This window comes from Octopus sinensis, linkage group LG16, assembly GCF_006345805.1.
Source record: "Octopus sinensis linkage group LG16, ASM634580v1, whole genome shotgun sequence".
Taxonomy (NCBI): Eukaryota; Metazoa; Mollusca; class Cephalopoda; order Octopoda; family Octopodidae; genus Octopus; species Octopus sinensis.
This window is the reverse complement of record NC_043012.1, coordinates 44044038-44068594: the sequence shown is the minus strand read 5'-3', so window position 1 is coordinate 44068594 and position 24557 is coordinate 44044038. Positions and strand designations below refer to the sequence as shown.

The 24557-nt window shown below is 35.3% G+C and overlaps 1 protein-coding gene across 6 annotated transcripts in view; it reads left to right on the top strand.

Moving 5' to 3' along the window:
* The window catches only part of LOC115220561 (pyroglutamyl-peptidase 1), a 34037-nt gene extending 10045 nt beyond the window's left edge, over positions 1–23992 (top strand). For 5 of the 6 annotated variants that reach the window (XM_029790711.2, XM_036510114.1, XM_029790710.2 and 2 more), the window contains 4 exons: positions 4436–4485; positions 12026–12195; positions 19179–19408; positions 23507–23992. In XM_029790711.2, coding sequence (XP_029646571.1) covers positions 4452–4485; positions 12026–12195; positions 19179–19408; positions 23507–23666 — 594 coding nt within the window. In that variant the 5' untranslated portion in view covers positions 4436–4451 and the 3' untranslated portion in view covers positions 23667–23992. The remainder of the gene's footprint in view (positions 1–4435; positions 4486–12025; positions 12196–19178; positions 19409–23506) is intronic. The other variant, XM_029790708.2, reaches the window with a different exon arrangement.
* Positions 23993–24557: the final 565 nt, after the last annotated feature.

Sequence of the window (24557 nt, the reverse complement as noted above, 5' to 3'; positions counted from 1 at the left end):
GCTCCAGTGACGGTAAATTGAAAATCCATCTAATTTTTGAGAAGATGTCTGTTACTTTTCTCTTTGTCTTTTTTGTTTTTCAAATAAGGTGGCAAGATTTTTGTGACATATTTCTCTTATTGTCTCCAGTGAGCTGATTCCTGTGTAACACCACTTTGTTAGCTCAAGACTTTAACGAACCTGTTCTTGTTATTGTCTATAGAAATTTCCTTGGCCATTGCCAAATGCTTCTGGATTTTTCAAAGTGCCATTGTTTGCATGTCTGTTTAAATGACATAATGGTTTCATCCTTTCTTTTTGTAGTGTTTTATTTTTACAATTTTCAATAAGTTTTTCTTTTGTGAGATATTTGGGTGTAACTGGTGCTACAACTCTTGATATTATCAATTACTGCTACCCCAGATGAAAAAAGACACCATCTTTTCAAATTTGTAAATAAGTAAATATTTTTTAAATCGTGTAAATATTGAAAAACCAAAATCTTTTTGTCTACTCTGTGGTAATAAAGTAGTTATCTAAGAATTCCAGAGTCTCTTATTTATAAATATGCCAAAGAGAAACGTTTTAGTATTAAATGTAATGCAGTAATATGTAAACAATGGCAAAGTGAAACATGGCACATCACCAGTAAATAATCATATCTGTTTTTAATATAGGCACAGGACACACATTTGGTTATATCGACCCCATATTTGGCTGGAGTTGATATAATCAGAAGAAACTGCTTGTCTTTTCTTGGTAAAATAAGATATCAGGATGATCTTGGCTAAAATTGCTCAGATCATCAATGTTTCAGATGAATGAGTGCATGAAGAACTTTTGTCACCCTCCTTAGATTTTGGAACAGCTTGTAATGCTACTGTACCTGGTGAGTTTATCCTAAACCTCAGATGAACCTGCCATCACCATCAGTAGCACTGCCAGCCTAATGACTTTCAATTGTTGTTTAGAAGGACTGCTCTGTTGATGTTCATTGATACCTAGAGTACCCCCAGGACACTTTTGCTAATGCTAACCTCTATAAAATGCAAGGGTTGACATTCCACTGACTACATTGTGACTGTTAGATGACTGTGAGCACCTTGAAATGTTTTAAACATCATCATCATTATGCACATAATCTTTGTTTTTGCTCAGTCTAAGATTGGAAGACCATTGTATATGTATGCATTTGAGTGTGTGTGTGTGTCCAGTTACTTTTGCATTCACACCACTTGTATAGTGAACTCATAAACAAAATACTTGGCTGCCATTTAATGTGTGAAGACCAGTAGAATAGGGTAATTTCTTTGACAAAAAGTAAGGATTAGTATCAGAATTGTCATTTACCAAATAGGGTCTCGTCCAACCCATGCAAGCATGGAAAAAGCAAACGAAAACAATCATGATATATCTATTTTATTTATATGCATATCTATAAATGTATATAGTGCATGAGAGATTGACCGAGATGTCTGGCAATATGAGGTTTTTGAGAAGACCCACCCACGTCAGTGAAACTGAGTTCTATAAGTGTTGTGTCCCACCCAAACTTAGAAAACTTCTCACACACCCTACCACAACAAACCAAACTACATCTCTTCTCTTCCTCACATTTCCTCCTTCATGCACTATGCCTACCTCTCACTCTTCAATTCTATCCTCATGGCCCTGTTTCTCTGCATCAGTACTATCCAGTAGCCCTCCTACTCTATATATACCCAGGTTTTCACCACTCACTTCCCCGCTGCACTCCCTAATCATGCTTCTTTGGCAATAGTCTGCCACTTATTCTATGACCTTTGAACCTCAAGGGTATGCCCTGGCACTTGCCACCATCTATATCTCTCTCTGCCTTTACTCAACCATCCCATTTATATTCTGATCCCTGTCCCTTGTGAGTATGCCCAGCACTTTGCCACCATCTCTATCTTGCTCTCTCTCCTTCTCTTGTGTTTCCCTTAGGTTGGGAAACCATGTATCTCCTTTGTGGTAGCACACCTGTTTCTGTCTTCATTCCTGATCTCTCTCTTTTTTCTCACTCTCTCTCTGGCCAGGCAACCTTGTACCTCCTCTACAGCAAGACACCTGTCTCTGTCTCACTTTTATCATCTGACAAGATCACCTCCTCCAGTGCCCTTCCCCTCTCTAAAGATTTTTGTCTTGCAAGTTACTTGGTGACCCTGCCAGTGCTGGTGCCACTTAAAAAGCATCCAGTCCACACTGCAAAGTGGTTGGCATTTGGAAGGACATCCAGCTGTAAAAACTGACTGTGCCTGTCATTGTGCTACATAAAAAGCACTGAGTCCACTCTGCTAGGTGATTGGTGTTAGGAAGGGCATCCAACTGTAAAAATCCTGCAAAAACAGTCACAGAAGACTGGTGCAAGCTTCTGCTTGGCTGGTTCCTGTGAAACCATCCCACCCTGCCAGCAGGAAAAGCGGACGTTCAACAATGAGGATGATGAGATAGTGTTTTATTGTTTAGTCTCTCCTTGCACATAAAGTAAAGGTGACATACCTTTTCCCTTGTATATTTGCAAAATACACTTTTATATATATAAAAAATTGACCAAATATCCTACCTCTTCCCTGTCCTCATCTCCCATCCTTATCACCAACTACATTTGATAAAGGAGCTACAAAATATAGCTATAATGAAAATGTCCACTCTTGGATATATCATAGAACATATTCTTCCCAGTCTCTCCTCTTAAGTTCATTTGTACTTGATGTATCAGGTGCATAATGGCAGAGATATAATAGTTATCTAAAACACACGTACACTGTCAATAATCTCACGTGTGTTTACTACTTTGATCATAATACAAATTAAGTTTATATTTACGACCCAATAACTAATGTACAATTTCACAAATTACAATGGTATAGAGTATCAGTGAACAAGTCACAAATGATTGACAAAAGACTTGAATATCTAAAAATAAAATAAGTAAGCCTTGAACAAAAATGAATATAACTGTGTTTGCGAATTTTTAAGTGTCCATTGTGACTTTACCATGAATTAATTGTTTTAGTTTCAACATGTATCAGATCAAAAGTACTTTGATATATCTTTTTTTATAATTTTAAAATTATTTTTATTTTTTGTTTTTGAATTCAACAAAGTTGATTTATTGCCAATCTGAAAACAATGGTTTCTGTCCTATCACTAGAGCTGCAATTTTTTCCTGCTAAAATACTTGTAATTATCATCATCATCATCATCATCAAAACATTATCATTTAACATCTGTTTTCCACAATGGCATGAGTTGGATGGTTTGACCGGAGCTGGCCAACCAGAGAGTTGTCCAAGCTCCAATTGTCTGTTTTGGTCTGGTTTCTACAGCTGGATGCCCTTCCTAATGCTAATCTCTTTACAAACTGTGCTGGGTCCTTTTTATGTGACATTGACACGAGTGCATTTTATATGGCACTGGCATAAGTGCCTTTTATGTGGCACTGACTCCTGTAAAACAAAGACCTCTTGGCTGGGAGAGGGAGTGGGGGCGTGGCCATAAAAGACATGCCTATATGTAGGGATGGCCATGTCTTGTCGAGTACAGCAAATCACTAGAAGTCTTGGTCCCTTGTCATCTCCTCAGTGAGGCCCAACATGAGAAATTATGATAATAACGTAGATTCCTGTTAACTCGTTTCTTAGGTAAAACCTCAGAGTTTCTGAAACTAAAATGAAGAGTTCCTGACATGTTTAGTAATTTTCTTTCATAACCAACTTCCAACTTAGTTGTCTCTCTCTTCTTTTCTCACTTACCCTCTTTCACTCTCCTTCTTTCCCCTTTACTCTCTCTTTTGTTAATCTTTTTGTTTGATATTATCATCATTTTAACAACATTAGTTGGAGGTTAGAAGTGTCTAGAAGGCAGCGTCTGCATTTGATTTGAAGGACTTCTCTCCCATTTTATGTACTCTTTACATACAATTTATGTCTATTTATCATCTAGCATATATTATCTCTATATCATATTACATGATTATGCAAACAAAGTCACCTCTCTTACACATTCACTAATAGTTTTGCTCTTTGTTACCTTCTCCTCCCACTTTTATTCAGTCACATAGTTTAGATAATCATTTATCATATTAATTTACATGATGTCAATAAAATGTTGATAAAGAAATGCTTGCTCACACTTTCCCAATGAGCAATATATTCACATTACTTTTCCTCTAAAAGTTTTGGTATGTCAAATGTCCATCTTGTTTTTGAGTTGCTAAGCAACGGATAAATAATGTCCACTGACTTTTACTGAGCATCATAGATGACCATTGCTCTTTCCGAAGCAGAAATGAGAAGTGAAATTGGTTGCTCTGCTCATTTACAAATGAGTCATTCAGTTAAGTCAAAAATCTCTGTAAATAAATGAAATTGTTCAAACAAAGCATATTCAAAGCTTCTGCAATTAATTTTTAAAATTTTGTTTTGTTTTACAGATTGTCTAAAATAGGAATGCCAACAACCAAGAGAACTGTCCTTGTAACAGGTAAGAGGAGATTTTATTCATAATTGAAAGAGTTATAAGTGTTTACACAGCAATACATGGGACATCATCAATCGTCCCCTGTTTGTAACCTAATGCACTAAAATGCAATCGTAGTTTAGATCAGGTTACCATTGACTTCATTTGATCATTTTCAAAATATATTGAGTCACATAACCAATATAATTTCAGACATAATTAATAAATGATTAATGTATATAGAATTTGAGTCTGGAAAATGTTGCACATTAGAAGTAAATTGCTGAGAGCCGAGTCAGGGATCTAATTTAGATTCTGGTGGAACCATTTCACTTTACTTGTTTCACACCAATTTTCTCGCATTACTTGTTTCACACCCTTTTCTCGCATCCATAATTTTGAGCTTTTCTGTTCACACAAGATCAGGTGAGTGCCATAGAACATAAACAATCTGGCAAACAAGATCTTAATTTCTGGTCATCCATATCGTTTCTCTTTCTTCACTAATGTTCTTCAGAAAGGTATGCTTTTCATTCTGTCATTTCCTCATTCTTTGTAATTGAAGACTTTGTACCTGTGTTTACTGTGAAAGCTGTGTCAAGATTTTATATTTGAATGTTAACTATACAAAAAAATCAAAACGGCTCAGACTAATGATGAATTTAACATTCAGATATAAAATCTTAACACAGCTTTCACAGCAAACACAGGTACAAAGTCTTCAATTACAAAGGATAAGAAAATGACAGAATGAAAAGCATGCCTTTCTGAAGAACATTAGTGAAGAAAGAGAAACGATATGGATGACCAGAAATTCAGAGCTGATCTTAGACTTGGTTTGCCAGATTATTTATGTTCTATGACACTCACCTGATCTTTTCCTTGTCATAATATTTCTCTTTTTACCATTATTTGTGTTCTCTCCAACCTTCAACAATTCTAAATGAACATTAACCATATTAACCTAACACAGCTATTCAAACCTCTGTCCTAGAGGGCCTAACAACTTATGATTATATTGCCCTTCTCAGTCGACAGAACAAAGAAATATCAAGCATAAATCTTTTCAATAACACAAGTGTCAGTTGTAGTTTTTGTTGTTGAATTATATTGATCAAACATTTGAGTATGATCCATACCACCAGCACCCAGGTTATATTTTTTTGTTTTATCTGGGACCATGCTAGTACACCGTTATACACAATAAAGAGCATAAAGCTTTTTCTTATGTATTATGTTGCGTGGTAAGTGAAGAATTGTTGCATGCAGGTTTTTGTGATAAGTGGGGACATGTTTTATTCAGAATGTCTTTGTAAGACAAAGCCTGCTGCATCCAGTTCATTGTTTAGCCTTTCTTTGTACGTCCACACCTTTCATTGATGCAGAAATTAGTAAACTTCTTTTCATGTTCCTGTATCTTTGATGACATTATTTCGCTTTATTTAATCTTTTTTTTTTTGCTGTCTCTGTTTATGGCAGGTGATTTAATACAAATAATGAAAATGGCAGACCAGCTGCTATTTTTATCATTTATGTGAGTCAGTTTCATGACTCACTGTTCTGAGAACAAATACTATATTAGGATTGATTCAAATGACTCTTAACTCCATTTGCATTCATACATACACAAAAACATTATCCTTATGACAACCTAACAGAAATCTGTATCTTCTCATATCAGAATTATGATAACCACCACATTCGCAAATAACTAAGAAGGAGGAGGCATAGCTTCCACTCAAAACAAGATGGAGATAAAATAAACACCTTTGATACCTGTGACCTCCTATGGATGAGTACAAAAGGAAAAAAAAACAAACCAGTTAATGATTGAGAAGACAGTTTGAGAAATTGCAGAAACAGCTTGACTTATATTTGCATTCTGTGGATTATTTACAGAAAAGTGTAGGGCCTAGCTGCACATTCATGGATGAAGTGATGCCTAAAACTCTTCAAGATCTCAAGAAAAATTAAGCATCTGTTAACAAAAAGAAATGTGTCATTTGAGAATAAAGTTAATATGAGGGAGAAAGATTAACATATACAGATCTGAAGAGGAATCTTTCAAGGGGACAACCCCTCTTCCATCTTATTTGTAGTCACACTGATCCCTTTGTCAGTTATAGTGAACAAAGCTAAAGAAGAATACTCACTGCAAAAGAATAGGGGAAAAGTGAATCATCCTTTATTTATAGATTATTTAAACTGTGTGGCAAAATCATGGGCCTACTAGACTCATTAGTGCAAACTATAAGAATATGATACTGGGATGACTTGAAATTAAAAGAGATGAAGCAAGGAAAAAACCTATAAAATATACTGGAGTAGATCTACCTAATGATGAAGATACAAATGCAGAAGAAACTTTTAAATATTTGGAAATATTGGGAAAATGACAAAATAAAAAATGAAGGAAATCCTCAGTGAAAAGTATTTTCACAAATTGAAGAAAATTCTTAAATCCATATTGAATGCAGGAAACATTGTACAGGCAATCAACTTGAGAGAAGAGTCCCTAATAATGTATGGAGTAGGAGTCATTGAATTGATAGAGAAAGAATGAGCTAAAGGACTTTGACACAAAAATGATGAAGCATGAATTCCTTATTAGATACAGATTGGTTATTCTGGAGAAAGAGGATTAATAAGTGTTGAAGAAGTAGAACTAGAGTTGACAAGTCTTAGATTCCATCTAGAAGGAAAAGAAGAAACCCTCTTGAAGGAGATAACAAGTGAAGGACTATTTACAGAATGTGTTGAACCTATAAAGAGAAGAAAACAGGAAAATATGGGTAAGAGGAAATAAATCTTTGAAAGAAAGAAGCTTAACTTCTGGTTTTATGGAAACGAAAAAGAGAGAAGAGATAACAAGGACACTTGGCTACGGCTGAAGGAAGGAGTACTGAAGAAAGAGAATAAGAGAATGACTTTAGTAGCATAGGAACAGACCCTAAACGTAAACTGGATCACAAGAATGATAGATCAGTAGGATTGTTCACCTAAATGCAGAATGTGTGATGATTCAAATGAGCCCATAACTTACATTATATTGGATGATAAAGTTGCTGCAATAATATTTTGGATTTTTGCAGAAAATTTGGTTTTTGCATGCGCAGAAAAATGCTATAAGCATTCATTAAGAACAAAAATGCTAGACCTTGAAGATGACATAGTGAAGTTGTGGAACTTTCCTATAATGAACTGAAAGAAGAATAGAATACAATAAACCAGATTTTGTAGTCCTCAACAAGAAGAAATCGTGTATTGTAATAGAGCTGAGTCAGGGATTTAATTTAGATTCTTTTTGGAATCATTTCACTCATTTCACACCAATCCCTTTTCTTTCTTCCGTAATTTTGAGCATTTGTATTTACACAGGATCAGGTGAGTGTCATAGAACATAAAAAAATCTGGCAAACCAAGTCTAAGCCCAGCTCTTAGTTTCTGGTCATCCATATCATTTCTCTTTCTTCACTAATACTCTTCAGAAAGGCATGCATTTCTTTCAGTCCTTTCTCTTCCTTCATAATTGAAGACCTTATGTTTGCTGTGATTTTATATCTGATTAAGATTTTATATCTGAATGTTAATTAGACAAAAAAATCAAAACAGCGCAGACTAATAATGAATTTATAACATATCCTCTTGATTCAGAGTAAAAAAAAAAAAAAGGAAAAGAAAAAATAAAGTATTACTCCATCTTTAAGTAGGAAATGCTTAAATGCTAGAACAGAAAAGTATACAAGGTCATAATACTGCTGGTTCTTATTGGAGCCTTGGAAACAATGATATAAAATCTGTGAATGATCCTTGATAAACTTGATCTTCATTAGGGGCAGGTGCAGTGCTGAAAGCATATCTTCTAGGTTCAGCAAGAATTGTCTGGTAAGTTCTTAATAGAATGTAAGAACAGCTATGAAGAGCAGAGAAATACTTATGCAGAAGGTTCAAAATGCTCCTCATTCTAGACCAGTGTCTGCCAAACTTTTGTACCTTATGACACACTGGGCAAGGAGAATTTATTTTGCAGTATGCCAAATAAAAATCCCAACAAAATTGAATATACTTTATTAGTATGAATAAAAATAAATATATTACTATAGTAACAATAAAATAACATTGTTTTATAATACATATGTATTTGTATATATATATATATATATATATATATATATAATATATATATATATATATATATATGATGATATATAAATATATAATGATGATGATGATGTGATATATATATATATATATGATGATGATGATGTGATATATATATATATATTATATATATATATATGATGATGATATATAAATATATAATGATGATGATGATGTGATATATATATATATATGATGATGATGATGTGATATATATATATATATATATATATATATACATATATATAGGTAATATAATACAATAATAATGTTTTTAATGTGAAGGATGCAATTGATTTTGAGAAAGAATTTTGTCAAATCATGACTCTCTAGATTAGATAAACAAATATGTAACACCTCATCTACCATCTGTAATCATTTTTTTTTTTTTTTTTTTAACTTCATTTCCATAAATGCAGAGATACCTAATTTGCAAAGATATGATTATCCAAAGGGCAACAGAGATTTAATGGCTGTAGTAGCTAATTGAGGATATTGGCTCCAAAGTGAAATCCAAAATTATGACAATTCTAGCACAGAAAACAAGGCTTGTGCACAGGATCGTTTTTCAAGTGTATTGAATTTTCTTCTTCTGTTAATGGCAGGTGTGTACTGTCATATCTTGCGAAAGGATTGATGACCCACTTTTGTACATTTGATAATCAAGTGATGGAAAATACTTAGAAAATGATACAGAATCCACAGTTCTAACTTTACAGTGAAAGACTTCCATTTGCCTGTTATTGTAATAATATTTTCGTTTGCTCCTTGCAGACTCAAACTTAGAATGTTCTCCTTCTCAAAAAAGATTGTGGAGAAATGCTACTTCCAGCCACCAATTATCATCGTTAATAAATTCAAATCTAGAATTTTCAGCATCAAAACAACATATTATTTCAGCTCGCAAAGAGATAAATCTAGAGAGCACTTTTCCTTTCGAGAGCCATCGCAGTAAACAGTTAAATGAAGCAGTAAACTCTTAAAATCAGAATCTATAGTTTCACATAGGGATGCAAAAGGTCTGCATCATAGGGAATGTAATTTTATGTAATTCACCACTTCAACATCATTGTTCATCATCTTCAGGAGACCATCAGTCAGAGATTTTGACACCAAAACTTCACAGTGAATCATGCATTGTACAATTTTAACTTGTGAATTTTTTTGTAATACATGAGCCACGAAGCCTTTTTTCCGACCCTGCATGGATGGAGCACCATCAGTGCAAATGCTAATACAAGTTTGCCACCGCATCCCTCTCAATACAACATTTTGGTCTACCAGGTTAAAGACATCTTCTCCTGTCATTCTTTCCTTCAATTCACAACAAAAGAAAAACTGACTTATGATCTTACCACCTCTGATTATTCGCAGAAATGAAATTAGTTGAGCTTTGTTGCTGATGTCTGTATTTTCATCGATTTGTAAGGCCCACAAGTTTTCAAGTTCATTTTTTGCTTCAGTGAAATGTTTGTGGAGCTGATCCTCAATATCTCACGAAATGTCTTCAATTTTATGAGAAATAATGTGGGTAGACAAAGAAATGGTCCTAATTTGTTTGACGGCTTCTTCACTAATTATGCCAAAGGCGATCTCTAAGACTGGTAAAATAATATTTTCAGCATTAGAATATGTTTTTTCCTTCTTTGCTAAAAGCTGGGCAATCTTGTAACTAGCAATTTGACCTTTCTCAGGAATTGAGTGAAATTTCTTCAGCCTTTTTGATTGAATTTGTAAATTATTTTTTAGCATCTCAAAGTATTCTTTTGGTTTGTCCTTATGTTGCAGATGATTTGTTATTAAATGTTGTTGAAATTTACTGGGAACCATTGCTTCATTTGAGTGGGTTCTTAAACAAATCATACAAAAAAGAACCGAGTTGTTTTTTTTTTTCCGATAATATAAAACCATATTGGATGTAATATTCAGTATATTTTCGTTTTGATGAGGTGAACTTTTTATTCTGGTGTTTGCTTCTTTGCTATGACTCTCTCTTTCTCATTTTTCTGAGATCTCAATAAAAATTTGTTCGTGTTTAAATCTAAAATTAAAAATCGATTAAAATTAATATAAAATAATTTATGTAAATTATAAATGAATAAAAAATTAAAAACTACTAGGACTACTAAACAATTTATGGGGCTAATGCACCTCTCCTTGAAAAATGTACTTTTTGGAAAGTTTTTTCAGATTCGTACATTTTAGATGTCGAAGATTACGAATATGCAAAAAGACAAAAAAACAAAAAAATACCCTCTCCACCACCACCACCACCACCATCCCTCCCCCTGCCATTAAAAATTTTGAATACTTTCGAAATTTTTTTTTCCTATGTTTTTAGATGAAGGAGATTCCAGATATGCAAGAAACCTTGTTTTGAAACTTCAATAACCATACTGATAGGTATAAAACGTCTTACTGGGGCTGAAAACAACAGTAGCACCGTCTTCTATAGGACTGCCACGTCCAGTTGACAAATATATTTTATGAATAAACGATAGGGATAAATAGATAGACAAATAAATAAATGGATGAAAATGTTCAAAATTTAAAATTGGGGGAGGGGTGAAATTTGAGCCTCTTATTAAACTTTATAACATTAACTATTAAATATTATAAACTTTATAACATTAACTATTAAATATCATAAAATGGCTCACATGGGGATGTGGTGTATTTGTATTATATTATTATTTTTAATATATTTAATTTGTATTATATTATTATTTACGCTTATTTAAGGCAAACACAAGTAAAACTCAAAGTTTTTACACTTTAATGTTTTTGTCTGTATTTAATTTCAATTTGCATTTGTTTGTCAATTTGTTACGATCTCTTTAAAGTAAACAAAATCAAAAATTTAAATTGGGGACGGGGACAGTGAAATTTTTAAAAAATTGTGTTGCATATTCATGATCGCCGACATCTAAAACATAAAAATTCGAAAATCTGGTTTAAATGCAGAAATGTAATATGTTGTAGCAAAACTGCTGTTTGTTGTGTAACGTAATTAATCTATATTTACTGTATTTTACGATTTATGTAATTAATTTATATTTATGCTCGAATTTTGTGAATGTTCTTGGATCATTGTTTCCCAAGAATCCCAAAAATGTTTTTTGTGGCACAGTTGCAGCACACAGTTTGGCAGACACTATTCTAGAGCATCTGTTATGGTGTGATAAAAAGCATAATTAAACCAGACACTGCACTAATTCTGTGAAACAACAGATTGTCGTCATTGTCGCTGGTAGATAGATAGACTTTTACTGCTTAATGATGGTTAAACTGAAAAAAAAAAAAAATTAACTGAAATATGAAAATGTATTGAAGAAAATGAACTTAATGTCTGTTTTGTTGTAATAAATTTTATTTTTTTAATTTTTTCTTCTTTTCTTAACAGGCTTCGGGCCTTTTGGAGTACACAAAGTCAACGCCAGTTGGGTTGTAGTACAACATGTAGCCAAACTAGGTCTTGGTGATGATGTCTGCCTTATTGTTAAAGAAGTACCTGTAGCTTATAAAAGTGTTAAAACTGATATTCCCTTGTTATGGTCTGAATTCAATCCTGTGGTGAGTGAGAAGAAGAAAAAAATATTATTTGCATTAAACTATTTATATATGGCATATTTGTTCAAAAACAAAATAATTTCTCCTTAATTTAGTGATCAAATATACAAATCTTTCTTTTTATATAGAAGAAGCAACAAAAGATATTTCTTATCAAAAAGATCTTTCATATAAAATGAAAATAAAATTTAGGTTAAATGAGAGAATTAAAGAAATGTTTGTTTTAGAAGTTTAGTTGACATGTAGAAGAGACGATTGCAATTGTCTTCCATTCACATTAATGTGCCTACACTATGGTAAGCTTGGATTGAGGTAGCTGGGTCGGACTTAGGAGGTTAAGCCTTGCTGAGGAGTCAACAAGTGAAAGCAGTGCACAAATAGATTGTATATTACTATCCATGATGAAGATGATGATAATGATGAGGATGATGATGACTGTGATGGTAATAATATCAATAACAATTACTACATTTCTTGGCAGTGGTAAAAAGGGCATCAATTTGTGAAAACAACTGTGCTTCTTTATGTAGATATCGAATTTAACAAAATCCCATGCAGAGTAGCTTGAAAAAAATAGATGTAATGCAAGGACGGAAAAGCCTGTAGTTGGAAAATACACCAACCATAAAAATATTAATAGTAATAGTATCCTCAATTTTTAAGCATTTTTTGTTTAGTTTTTGTCAGTCTCATTTCACTTGAGAAATGAGTAACTTCTTTATCATAGCTGGCAACTTTGACAGACATGTTGATAGTTTCTTTGATATATAGTGAGGCTAGGGATATAATCTCAAAGAAAGGAGGGTGTAAGTCTCCTGGAATTCTGTGATACAACTGACCTGACAAATGGCAAGATGCATGCTTTAAGAAACCAGCCAACTACTTCGTCACTTACTAATCTGGCAAACCCGCTATTTTGATAAATTACATTATCACTGGGAAACCAGACAAAGAGGCTACTGAATTGATTTGGTTGATAGGGCAATAAAAGCTTAGTGACAGGCTTTGAGAACCAGTAAGAAAGGTGATAGTAATAAACATTATCAAATTACTGGAAGGTTGGCCAAGTGACTGGTCTACACAACTAAAAGTGAGGCAGAAAGGAATAATGTTGTACCTGTTTTGCAACCTGAGAATCAAACATAAAGTGTTCTGGACTGTGAGACAGAACTAAGATAGCATTGGTGAGAATTGTATTTGAAATGATGGTAAACTTGTTTGTGTTGGAAGTGGTTGGAGAAAGTTCGGGGAGCTACTACCACGATTGGCAACAGTGTAGGGCAGATTGTATGACGTTTGTGTTGGAATTGTGATGTTGCATGGTGGTGAGACATGGACTTCAAATGCAGAGAACCTGGGAAGACTGCAAAGAAATGAAGTGGGCATAAGAGGAATCAGATATAGTGAGATAATATTAGAATCCATAATAAATGCATATGGATGAGGACAGCTGCATATGGAAGTGTCAATCTCTAATTGTGGAGGGAACCTGTAGAATAGGTAGTCCTAAGACAGTGTGGGATGAAGTGGTGAGAAACGATCATCAGATGTTGAGCTTCACAGAGATGACAAGCAATCAAGACTTCTGGTGATTTGCTGTGCTTGAGAAGACACATCAAACTAAGCCAAATTGTGATGGGCCATACCCTACCTCTTACACACACACACACACACACACACATATAATCTGTTCTCTGTCAAAACTCTCCCTGCAGCCCCTCTTCACAAAACCACCACCACCACATCCTACCGCCCACGATCACTACCTACTGCAGGCCCCTCTTCTTTCCCTTACATGCCTATCCACACACTCTCCACATCCTCACATATCTCAGCCAATCCAATTTCTCTCACCATCACTTGCTACTTTCACCTCTTCCCCATCTTTAAACATCTCCCTTCACACTCTTATTGACCATCCCCCTCTATTCACTCTGTATTACTTGGACATCCCACCTCCACTACCTATTGGTAGGTCCCGATGCATCTCCAACACCACTCTTTCTCTCTCACTCTATCTCGCCTTCCTCTCCTTTCTCTTTTCCTACTGGGATTGCCAAGTACCCCCTCTGTAGTAAGACACCTCTCTCTATTCCTCTATTACACACTAACCTCTCACGTGGCACAAAGCCACTTCCTGCAGTTCTACTCCCTTTTCCACCTGAGAGGTCTTCATCTCACAAGTTACTTCTTGGCAATCCCATTGGTGTTGGTGCTACATAAAAAAGCACTCAATACCCTCTCTAAAGTGGTTAGCATTAAGAAGGGTGTCCAGCCATTAAAACCATGCCAAGGCATACCATAGAGCTTGGTGCAGCTCTCCAGCCTTGCCAGCTCCCGTCAAATAGTCCAACCCATGCCAACATAGATGTTGGACATTAAATGGGGATAATGAGGATGACAACTCTGCTTCTACTTTATTATAAGAATCTGGCTGAGATGATGCAATGTATTTGCAGTAGAATCTCAGAGTATCATGACATTCCAGAGTTGTCACACCAGACTTGAACCCACAATTACAGCAGTCCAATGAATAAAAAATAAAAGAGTAAAAAGAAATGAATTTAGAAATTTGTGTTACTTGTTTTCAGCAGAGTATTTCGGTACAGGAAACAAATGTTTGTAAATTCCACCCGAGCCCAAGAACATATACATGGCACCTAACTCAACACACCTTACACAACCCACCCTGTCACCTTTTAACTCCATTCCCCTCCTTTTCTCAATAACCGCTAACTCTAATTCCCTCCCTCTCCCCTGTTCCCTGCCATACTCTGCACCACCTTCTCTTTTCATGTCCATACCTCATCCCTCTGCCTAGAATCATTGTCTACTCTTCTATTCTCCCTTAATTATAGGGGCCACTTGAGATTCTTAGCCTTGGAGGTTACAAGGTGTTTTTCAGTAACACTGGTGCTACACTAAAAACTCAGCACACTTTGTAAAGTGGTTGATGTTAAGAAGGAAGGATATCCAGTCATGGAAACAATACCAGAGTAGACATTGGAGGATGATGCAGTCCTTTGACACATTGGTTCCTGTCAAACTGTCTAGTCCTATTCCAACATGGCAGCTGGACGTTAAGTGATGATGATATATATCATCATCATCATCATTTTAACATCTAATTTTCCTTGCTTCTATAGATCGGTCATGAGTACAATGGGGTAGATTTTTTACAGTTAGCAAATGTCCTTCCTGGTGCCAACTTGTGTCTGTTTCTCTGTGAGGTTTACCAACAAATAGCCTAAACAAGGTTACACAGAGAACTGTGAACAAATGATATCATATGAATGAGACTTTTGGACTTTTGTTTATAAAGGTGGTACAGTATGTCAAAAAACTCAGATATGCTTTGCAATGCCAGCAAATGGCACCATCCAGCTGAAAACACAAATGTATGTTTGTTTTTATCAAATTGCATATGTTATATATAAAAACAAGTTAACATTAAACTGAAGACGTAATCAAAACTTTTAGGTTTAACTTTTACAAGGAAAAGATCGGCAGTGACTTCAAAGTCTTGGCTTGCTCACCTTCAACAGACAGTTGGATTCAGGCAAGCAAGGTGAAACTTTGAGGTCACACTACCAATCTTTTCTGTTTGTATGCACAGTTCTGCTAGTCTAGCATCCTTTGGATATGGGTAGCACCATATTATCTGTATTGAAAGTCAAATCTTAAAAATTGAAATAAGAGTGTTTACTAACCAGTTTATCAAATACATAACCATATTCTTCAGCAGCCTCAATATGTATTGACTTCTTTTTGTTAGATAAATTAAGTTTACAAATGCCATGTTATAAACCAGTTAGTTGTGAATGCACAACTCTTCACAATACCCTGGTCTTGTAATTGTTTAACATTTTCAGTGATCGTTGGCTTCACATCCACACTTTTTCTTATCGCTGAATCAGCTACAGTTCAATCAGTTGTTGCACTAACTTGTTTTTTTCCATTTCTTAGTATCATATATTGTTGAAGTATCTGTTTTATTTGTGCATTCTACTTTTCACTTCTTTTCATATGCTGTACTCTATCAGTTTCCAGACACAATGTGAGAGTTACGTGCTTTCTTCCTATGCCCTCCTCAAATTGGTTACTTTTATAAACATTGGAATGTATTTTCAAAAACGGATGGACAATATATAAATAGATAAAGACAATTAGAAAACATTTCAGCACTGGGCAATAGATTGTCAGTGGCCAGTGATAATGCTTATGAAAAACAAACAGTGAAGTGCATCAAAGATTGCTGGAGAATGAGGTTTACTAGACTATTGGATCCCAGATTAATAGAACTTTACTGTAGGTTTTTGTTTGAGGTGAATTTCACTGCCCATTTTGCAAGTGCACTAAGAGCACCCTAAAGTTATATTATCAGAGGACTCTACATGGTGTTCAATGCCTTCAGAATGTGAACATATATTTATCAGTTATTGTTGCTATTTTTATAGTGTCATATTTAAGTGTTTGATATTTGTTAACAGAGTATCTAATTCAGGCTGTCAGTTTACAATTTTACATGTAGCTTCTTTTCATTTTGTACTTTTTTATGGGTTTCATTGTTGTTTGCCGTTGATAGCATTGTTATTGTTTACCCCTAAACCAGTTAGAAACTTTTAAATGTTGGATACATAAACCAATAACGTTGATTGTATAATTTCCTCTGGGTTCACTTTACAACACAGAACCAAAGGTCACTTTAAAGTTCAAAAGTCACTTTCAAATACATATTTTTTTCATTTAGGATGTGTGAATTTAATCAGTGTAGTTTGTACAGTACTTATAATCTGACTAAACTCTCTTTTCTTTCCTGTACTATAACACTAAAGAAAAGCCAATGTCTATACATTTTGCCAAGAATTCATTAGCCAAAATTAGGTCTATGTATCATCAACAAATTTGTATCATCATCATCATCATCATCATCATTAATATTTAACATCCATTTTTCCATGCTTGTATCGGTTGGAAAGTTTGACAGGAGCTAGCCAGCCAGAGAGTTGCGCAAGGTTCCAATTGTGTGTTTTGGCATGGTATCTATGGCTGGATGTCCTTCCTAATGCAAATCACTTTTTTTATGGGTACTTTTTATGTGGGTGCTTTATATGTGGCACTGGCATGGGTACTTTTTATGTGGCACCAACACCCACAAGTTCACAAGACAAGGATCTCTTGACTGAGAGAGGGAGTGATGGGACATAGTTGTAAAGGACATGTTTATATGTACGGAAGGATATGGTTTTACTTAGCTTGATGTCTCTTCCTAAGTACAGCAAATTTCCACAAATCTCAGTCGCTTGTCATCTCAGTGAGGCCCGGTGACTGAAGATGCTTTCTCACTACTTCGTTCCATGTTTTCCTGGGTCTGCCCTTTCCACAGGTTCCCTCCACAATTAGAGATTGGCACTTTTTTTATACAGTTGTCCTCATCCTTTTGCATAACATGACTATACCAGTGCAGCCGTCTCTCTTGCACACTACACTTGATGCCTCATATACCCAATTTTTGTCTTAAATCATTTACACTCTTTTGTACATGAACACTGAAATTACCCAACCAGCAGAACATACTGGCTAGGTAATGGAAACTATCTATTACTTCTAAGGATCCCCACTCCCTGGATGTTTGAGTCAGTCTATTTTCTGCACATTCCTACTGTTTATTGTACCTACACATCTGCCACACACAAAGACTACTTTCTCTTTTAATCTTCTTGTGATATCACTGCAACTATTATATGTCCATAGCCTGCACTGGGTACAATAAATGGAGTTTCTACCAACAGCTTTTCTACATATTGAACAGGGCCATCTCCCTGAAGGGATCAGTGATTTGTCTGTTTTCCTACTTACTTGGACTTTGGTCTTTGCTAAATAAACTCTAAGATCCCTTGATTCCAGACCTTGCTTCCTCATCTGAAATTTTTTCTCTAGTTCTTGTAGTGATTCAACTATAAGAACAAGATCATCAGCATAGAGGAGCTCCCAAGGGCAGCCAATCTTAAATTCTTCTGTTATGGCCTGGACAACTATGATAAACAAGAGAGAGCTGAGAACTGATCCTTGGTGGACTCCTATATATACACTAAAATTTGTTGCTATACTCAATGCTGACTTTCACTCAATGCTCTGTATATGGCTTGTACAGCTCTCACCAACCACACATCTGTCTCTAGTTTCCACATAGCCCACCAGATAAGGGAGTGGGGAACCCTGTCAAAGGCTTTCTCCTTGTCAACAAAAACTAAGTACAGAAGTTTCTTTTTGGTTAGATACTTCTGCAGATTCCTCAGCTGGAAGACAATATCAGTAGTGCCTCTACCTGGTATGGAACCAAACTGCATCTCGTCTAAACTCTCTTCCTAATAAGTTGAGCAATGACCCTTTATATAACATCCGTCATCTGGTCTAGCAGTTTGTTACCTTTGTCTAAGGAATCACCTTATTTCTCTTCCCCTTCATTTTCTAGATATGAAGTATCTTACAAGTGAAGAATTTTATGAATCTTTCTTGAGTTAAGGAACAATTCTTCAGGCTTCTCTTTCAGATTCTGTACTGATTAGTGTTCATTTCCTTTTCTCCTCCTAATCTCTGAGAGTATTAGAACATGTAAGGAATATTTCTCTACATGAGCAGATTGAGTGGGTGTGTGTGGTTATCTACACTACATTCAGTTGTGCTATAGAGGAATTTGTTTTTTTGTACCTATAAAGGTACTTTTTTCCCAGCATTTAAGTATGTCATGTGGGTAAAGTGGGAAATTTGACTGGGGACTGTCACTGGTAAAGATTTTACTTTTATTGTATAATTTGAATGGAATTTCATTATTTGAGGATATAATAGGCCAACTAGCATGTTTGTCTTGTAAAAATAGAAACTAGTATCACAAATTTATTTTGCAAATGTTGATTAGTTTCTTTAGTAGCAACAACAATGGTGACTCACAGAATAATAAGTCTTTTCTATTTTGTATGTTCTAGTTGGTAATCCATGTCGGTGTGTCAGGTATTGCCAACACATTGACTTTAGAGCAAATTGCCCACAATGATGGTTATTTTCTTGATGACATCAATGACTACCATCCAGAGAACAACAAATGTGTTGAAGGTGCTGAGGACACTATCAGCTCTGAGATCAATATGCAGCTGATCTGTGATGCTGTTAATAATTCTGACAAATTTACTGCAGTTGTGTCTGAAGATGCTGGACGGTAGGTTGCTCCTCGTTCTATATACTTTTTGTACTTTCTACATTTTCATCTATCCTTCAAACTGTTATTAAATTACCAAAAGGCAGCAAGCTGGCAGAATCGTTAGCATGGCAGACAAAATGCTTAACGGCATTTTGTTTGTCTTTACATTCTGAGTTCAAATTCTGCCAAGGTTGACTTTACCTTTCATCCTTTTAGGGTCAATAAAATAAATACTAGTTGAGTACTGGGGGTCAGTGTAATTGACTTACACCCACCCATGAACATAATTTGAAACTGTTATTAAATTATCAAATCTCATAATATTGTTTTTCATTTGCAGAAGTAACTTTAAAAACAAAAAGATAAAAAAAACTTCTTCTTTTGCCATAACAATGACAAGATTTAAGTATTTTAGTACAGAGAAACATTTTGTCTTTTATCTGTTTCAGTCACTACACTGTGGCCATGCTGGGGCACCACCTTGAAGCGCTCTTAGTTGAATGAATCAACCCCAGGACTTATTTTTTTGTCATAGCCTGGTACTTATTTTACTGGTCTCTTTTTGCCAAATTGCCAAGTTACAGAGATGCAAACGAATTAATACCAGTTGTCAAGCAGTGGTGGGGGACAAACACAGATACAAACACACACACACACATAATGGGTTTCTTTCAGTTTCCGTCTACCAAATCCACTCACAAGGCTTTGGTCAGCCTGAGGCTATAGTAGAAGACACTTGCCCAAGGTACCATGCAGTGCCTCTGAACCTGCAACCATGTGGTTAGAAAGCAAGCCGCTTACCACACAGCCATGCCTGAATTATTCAGTGTGCATCTGCTGGGTATAACAGTGGAAACTACCTTCCCATAGTACTTATTTACAGTTAAGCTAAATAAATTCATCCATTGAAGGCTAAGTATACTGGGGTTGGGCCAGAGGTTCAGTAATGGACTACAAACCAACAAACGCTATTTGGTACATTGGTATGTGGCTGCAATTTTAACTCTGTTTATATAGTCAGGATCAACTCTATACAACAAAATAGAAATAACTGTTAATAATAGACCAGTGAAGGCGTGTGGCTTAGTGGTTAGGGGTATTCGTCTCATGATCATAAGGTTGTGAGTTTGATACCAGGCAGCACTTTGTCTTTGATCAAGAGGCTTTATTTCTCATTGCACCAGTCCTAAAATGAGATGGACCTGTATTTCAAAGGGTCAGCCTTGTCACATTCTGTGCCACATTGAATCTCCCTGACAACTATGTTAAAGGTATGTGTGTCTGTGGAGTGCTTAACCACTTGCACGTTAATTTCACAAGCAAGCTGTTCCGTTGATTGGATCAACTGGAACCCTCACTGTTGCAACCAATGGAGAGTAATAGACCATGTATCATCATCATCATTTAACGTCTGCACCAGTCTCCAATCTGATCTGGCAGTGTTTCTACAGCTGGATGCCCTTCCTAACACCAACCATTCCAAGAGTGTAGCGAGTGCTTTTACGTGCCACTGGCACGAGGATCAGTCAGGTGGTACTGGCATCAGCCACACTCAAATGGTGCTTTTTACGTGCCACCTGCACAGGAGCCAGTCCAGTAGTACTAGCAACGACCACACTTGAATGGTCCTCCTTTTACGTGCCACTGGCACAGAAACCAGTCAACAGCCCTGGCAACGATCATGCTTGAATGGTGCTTTTAATGTTCCACTGGTATGGTTACCAGTCAGGCGGTATTGCCAACAGCCACGACAGCGATTTCACTTGCCTCAACAGGTCTTCGCAAGCATAGTTTATTGTCCAATGATTGACGGGTACTCTTAAATGGGCTGGTTATACAGCATAGGCCACAGTTATGGTCTCACTTGGCTTGCTGGGTGTTCTCAAGTACAGCATATCTCCAAAGGTCTCAGTCACTTTCATTGCCTCGGTGAGGCCCAATATTTGAAGGTCATGCTTCAACACCTCATCCCAGGTCTTCCTGGGTCTATCTCTTCTGCAGGTTCCCTCAACTGCTAGGGTGTGACATTTTTTCACACAACTATCTTCATCCATTCTCGTCACATGACCATACCAGCACAGTTGTCTCTCTTGCACGACACATCTGATGCTTCTTAGGTCCAACTTTTCTCTCAGTGCACTTACATTCTGTTGTGTATGCACATTGACATTACTCATCCATCGGATCATACTGGCTTCATTCCTTGCGAGCTTATGCATGTCCTCAGCAGTCACAGCCCACGTTTCACTGCCGTGTAGCATGGCTGTTCATACATATGCATCATACAGTCTACCTTTTACTCTGAGTGAGAGGCCCTTTGTCACAAGCAGAGGTAGGAGCTCTCTGAACTTTGCCCAAGCTATCCTTACTCTAGCAGCTACACTTTCAGAGCATCCACCCCCACTACTGACTTGGTCACCTAGGTAATGGACACTATCAACTACTTGTAGTTTTTCCCCCTGACATGTGACAGAAGCTGTTCTCTGCACGTTTTCAGTGTTTATTGCTATCTTCGCAGTTAGCCTTCCTTTGATATTGCTGCACCTCTTGTGTGTCCATAGTTTAACAATAATTCTGCAGAAGTTCATCTGATGCTAGAAACAATAATCCATTTAAAACTCCTGAAAAAATAAAATATTCATTATTTCTCACACTGGCATATGACTGTGAATCTATAAGGAAGCTGTTTAGTCACTGAAATAAGCCCAAGTATACAACAAGTAATTTATTTTATGGATTGTAGAGAGTTAAGAAGCAAAGCAGACTTTTATGAGATTTCAACCTGGATGGTAATTAAATGTAGATACTCAGTCCTTTGTTCTTGCTATCATGTCAACAGCATGTGTGCTATGATGATGATGATTCATAAAACAACACACCATAAAAACCCATGTAATTTGCGCACCTGTGTAATTTACGCAGGTGATTTTCAGGATAAAATATGTTTAAAAAAGCTTCCTTATGCAAAATTCACACCTAAAAGTTTTGAGAATTGCTGATATAGCCAGGGGGAAAAGGTTTTCAATTTAGTTGTATTTAGCATACACTTACTTCTGATCAGATTTTATTAAATTTTCATGAAATAAAAAAAATTTCTGTTTAAATAGGTATCACATTGAAAACTATTAAATTACAAAGTGATTGTGTTGTTTATAATAAACTTTATTTTACGTTTCTTTTACGTGTCTGATCTTTAGTATACTACTGTATGTTTTCTCAAACCACAATCACAGGAAAAGCTATTGATAAGAATTAACAACAAAAACAAAGCTGATAAATATGTGTAGGTGTTGAAAATTAAGTATAATTACCAATAAACATCAGCTTGGATGACACTTTACTCAACCAACAGAGGAAGGTGACTGATCAAGCTGATTATGTAAACAGAATTCTTTTCCATTTATTCTTGTCAGAACGTTTGATATGGAGTATCGAAATTTTAATCCCTTCAAAAACTAGTTAACCATTTTGTGGTTTTAGTAAATTTATACAGAAAAAAGTAAGCATTATACTATCCAGCATAAATAAAAGTCAACTTCATTATTGCTATTTAAGCCAATATTTTTTCTGTAAAAACTTATTCTGATATTAAATAAGTCAACTTCTGGTATGAATAATTACGTTTTGTATGCCGTTTTCTAACAAAAAGAAATTTCAAAACAAATTCTGGAAATGATCTACTCGTGTAATTTATGCAACCCCTATAGTTTATCTTTACATTTGCGGAAAAAATGCATAAATTACATTGGTTTTTTTCGGTAGTCTTCTATAGGGTCTTCTATAGCTTCAGGCTGTAAGTTGATTTGGTAGGCAGAAACTGAAAGAAGCCGGTCATATGTGTGTGTGTGTATGTGTGAGTGTGTGAGTGTGTGTGTGTATGTATGTATGTATCTGTGTGTGTCTTTGTGTTTGTATTTGACAACCAGTGTTGGTGCATTTACATCCCTGTAACTTAGTGATTGAGCAGAAGAAACCTATAGGTTAAGTACCAGGCCTTAAAAAATAACTCCTGGGCACCCCAGCATGGCCTCCGTCAAATGACTGAAACAAATAAAAGATAAAAGACATATGTTTAATTCAGAATTCTTATGTATTTTTTTATTTTCTTCCTTGCAGATACCTCTGTGATTACTCCTACTTTACTTCATTGTACATAGACCGAACACGATGTGCGTTTATACATGTTCCAACACTTGACAAGGGCTACACCAGTGAAGAACTTGCTCAAGGTGTCAAAATGGCAATTTTGTTAATGCTTGAACAAATATCATCTTGACCTGAAATTTTGTCCTAACACAATTTAATGGTTGCTGTGGGAAATGGCCCTTAAATATATACATACATATATATGTATATGTATGTGTGTGTATATATATATATATATATATACACATGCATACACACATTATATACATGCATATACACATACATACATATCTATATATGTGTGTGTGTATGTGTGTGTGTGTTTGTGTGAAAAGGAAGCTGAATTAAAAGATGTGATAAGTTAAGAAAATAAAAGAGGTGGTGACTGTGTACTGATTCTTTCAGCAATGCATGCATATATATACATACTTATATGTGTGTGTATATATATATATATATGTATATATACTTATATGTGTGTGTGTCTATATATATATATATATTATATATATATATATATATATATATACTTATATGTGTATATATACTTATGTGTGTGTGTATATATATATATATATATATATATATATATATATATATACTTATATGTATATATGTGCACTATATACTAGCTATGCAGAACTTTACCTCATGGTGCAAATATTGTTGTTTGAGTCATCAACTCAACTAACGAAGTAACTTTTCTATTTCTGTTTTTTTCATTTTACCTGAAGGTCATGTGATAATTCCAAACATTCTAAACATTAAAGCTGTTGTCAGTGTCACAGATCACCTGTAAGCCATCTTCCTCTGCTAACTTCTGAATGACTTACTCACGTCTCCAACTGCATTGAAATAATCAGGTAAGTGCAGGGACGAACTGCACTTCTAGAATCATTGTCAATCTTCTCCCACAACCATTAAAATTATTTAAAAATTTAATGTTTAAATCAGATCATATATATATGCATGTGTATATATATATATATATATATATATATATATATATATATATATATAT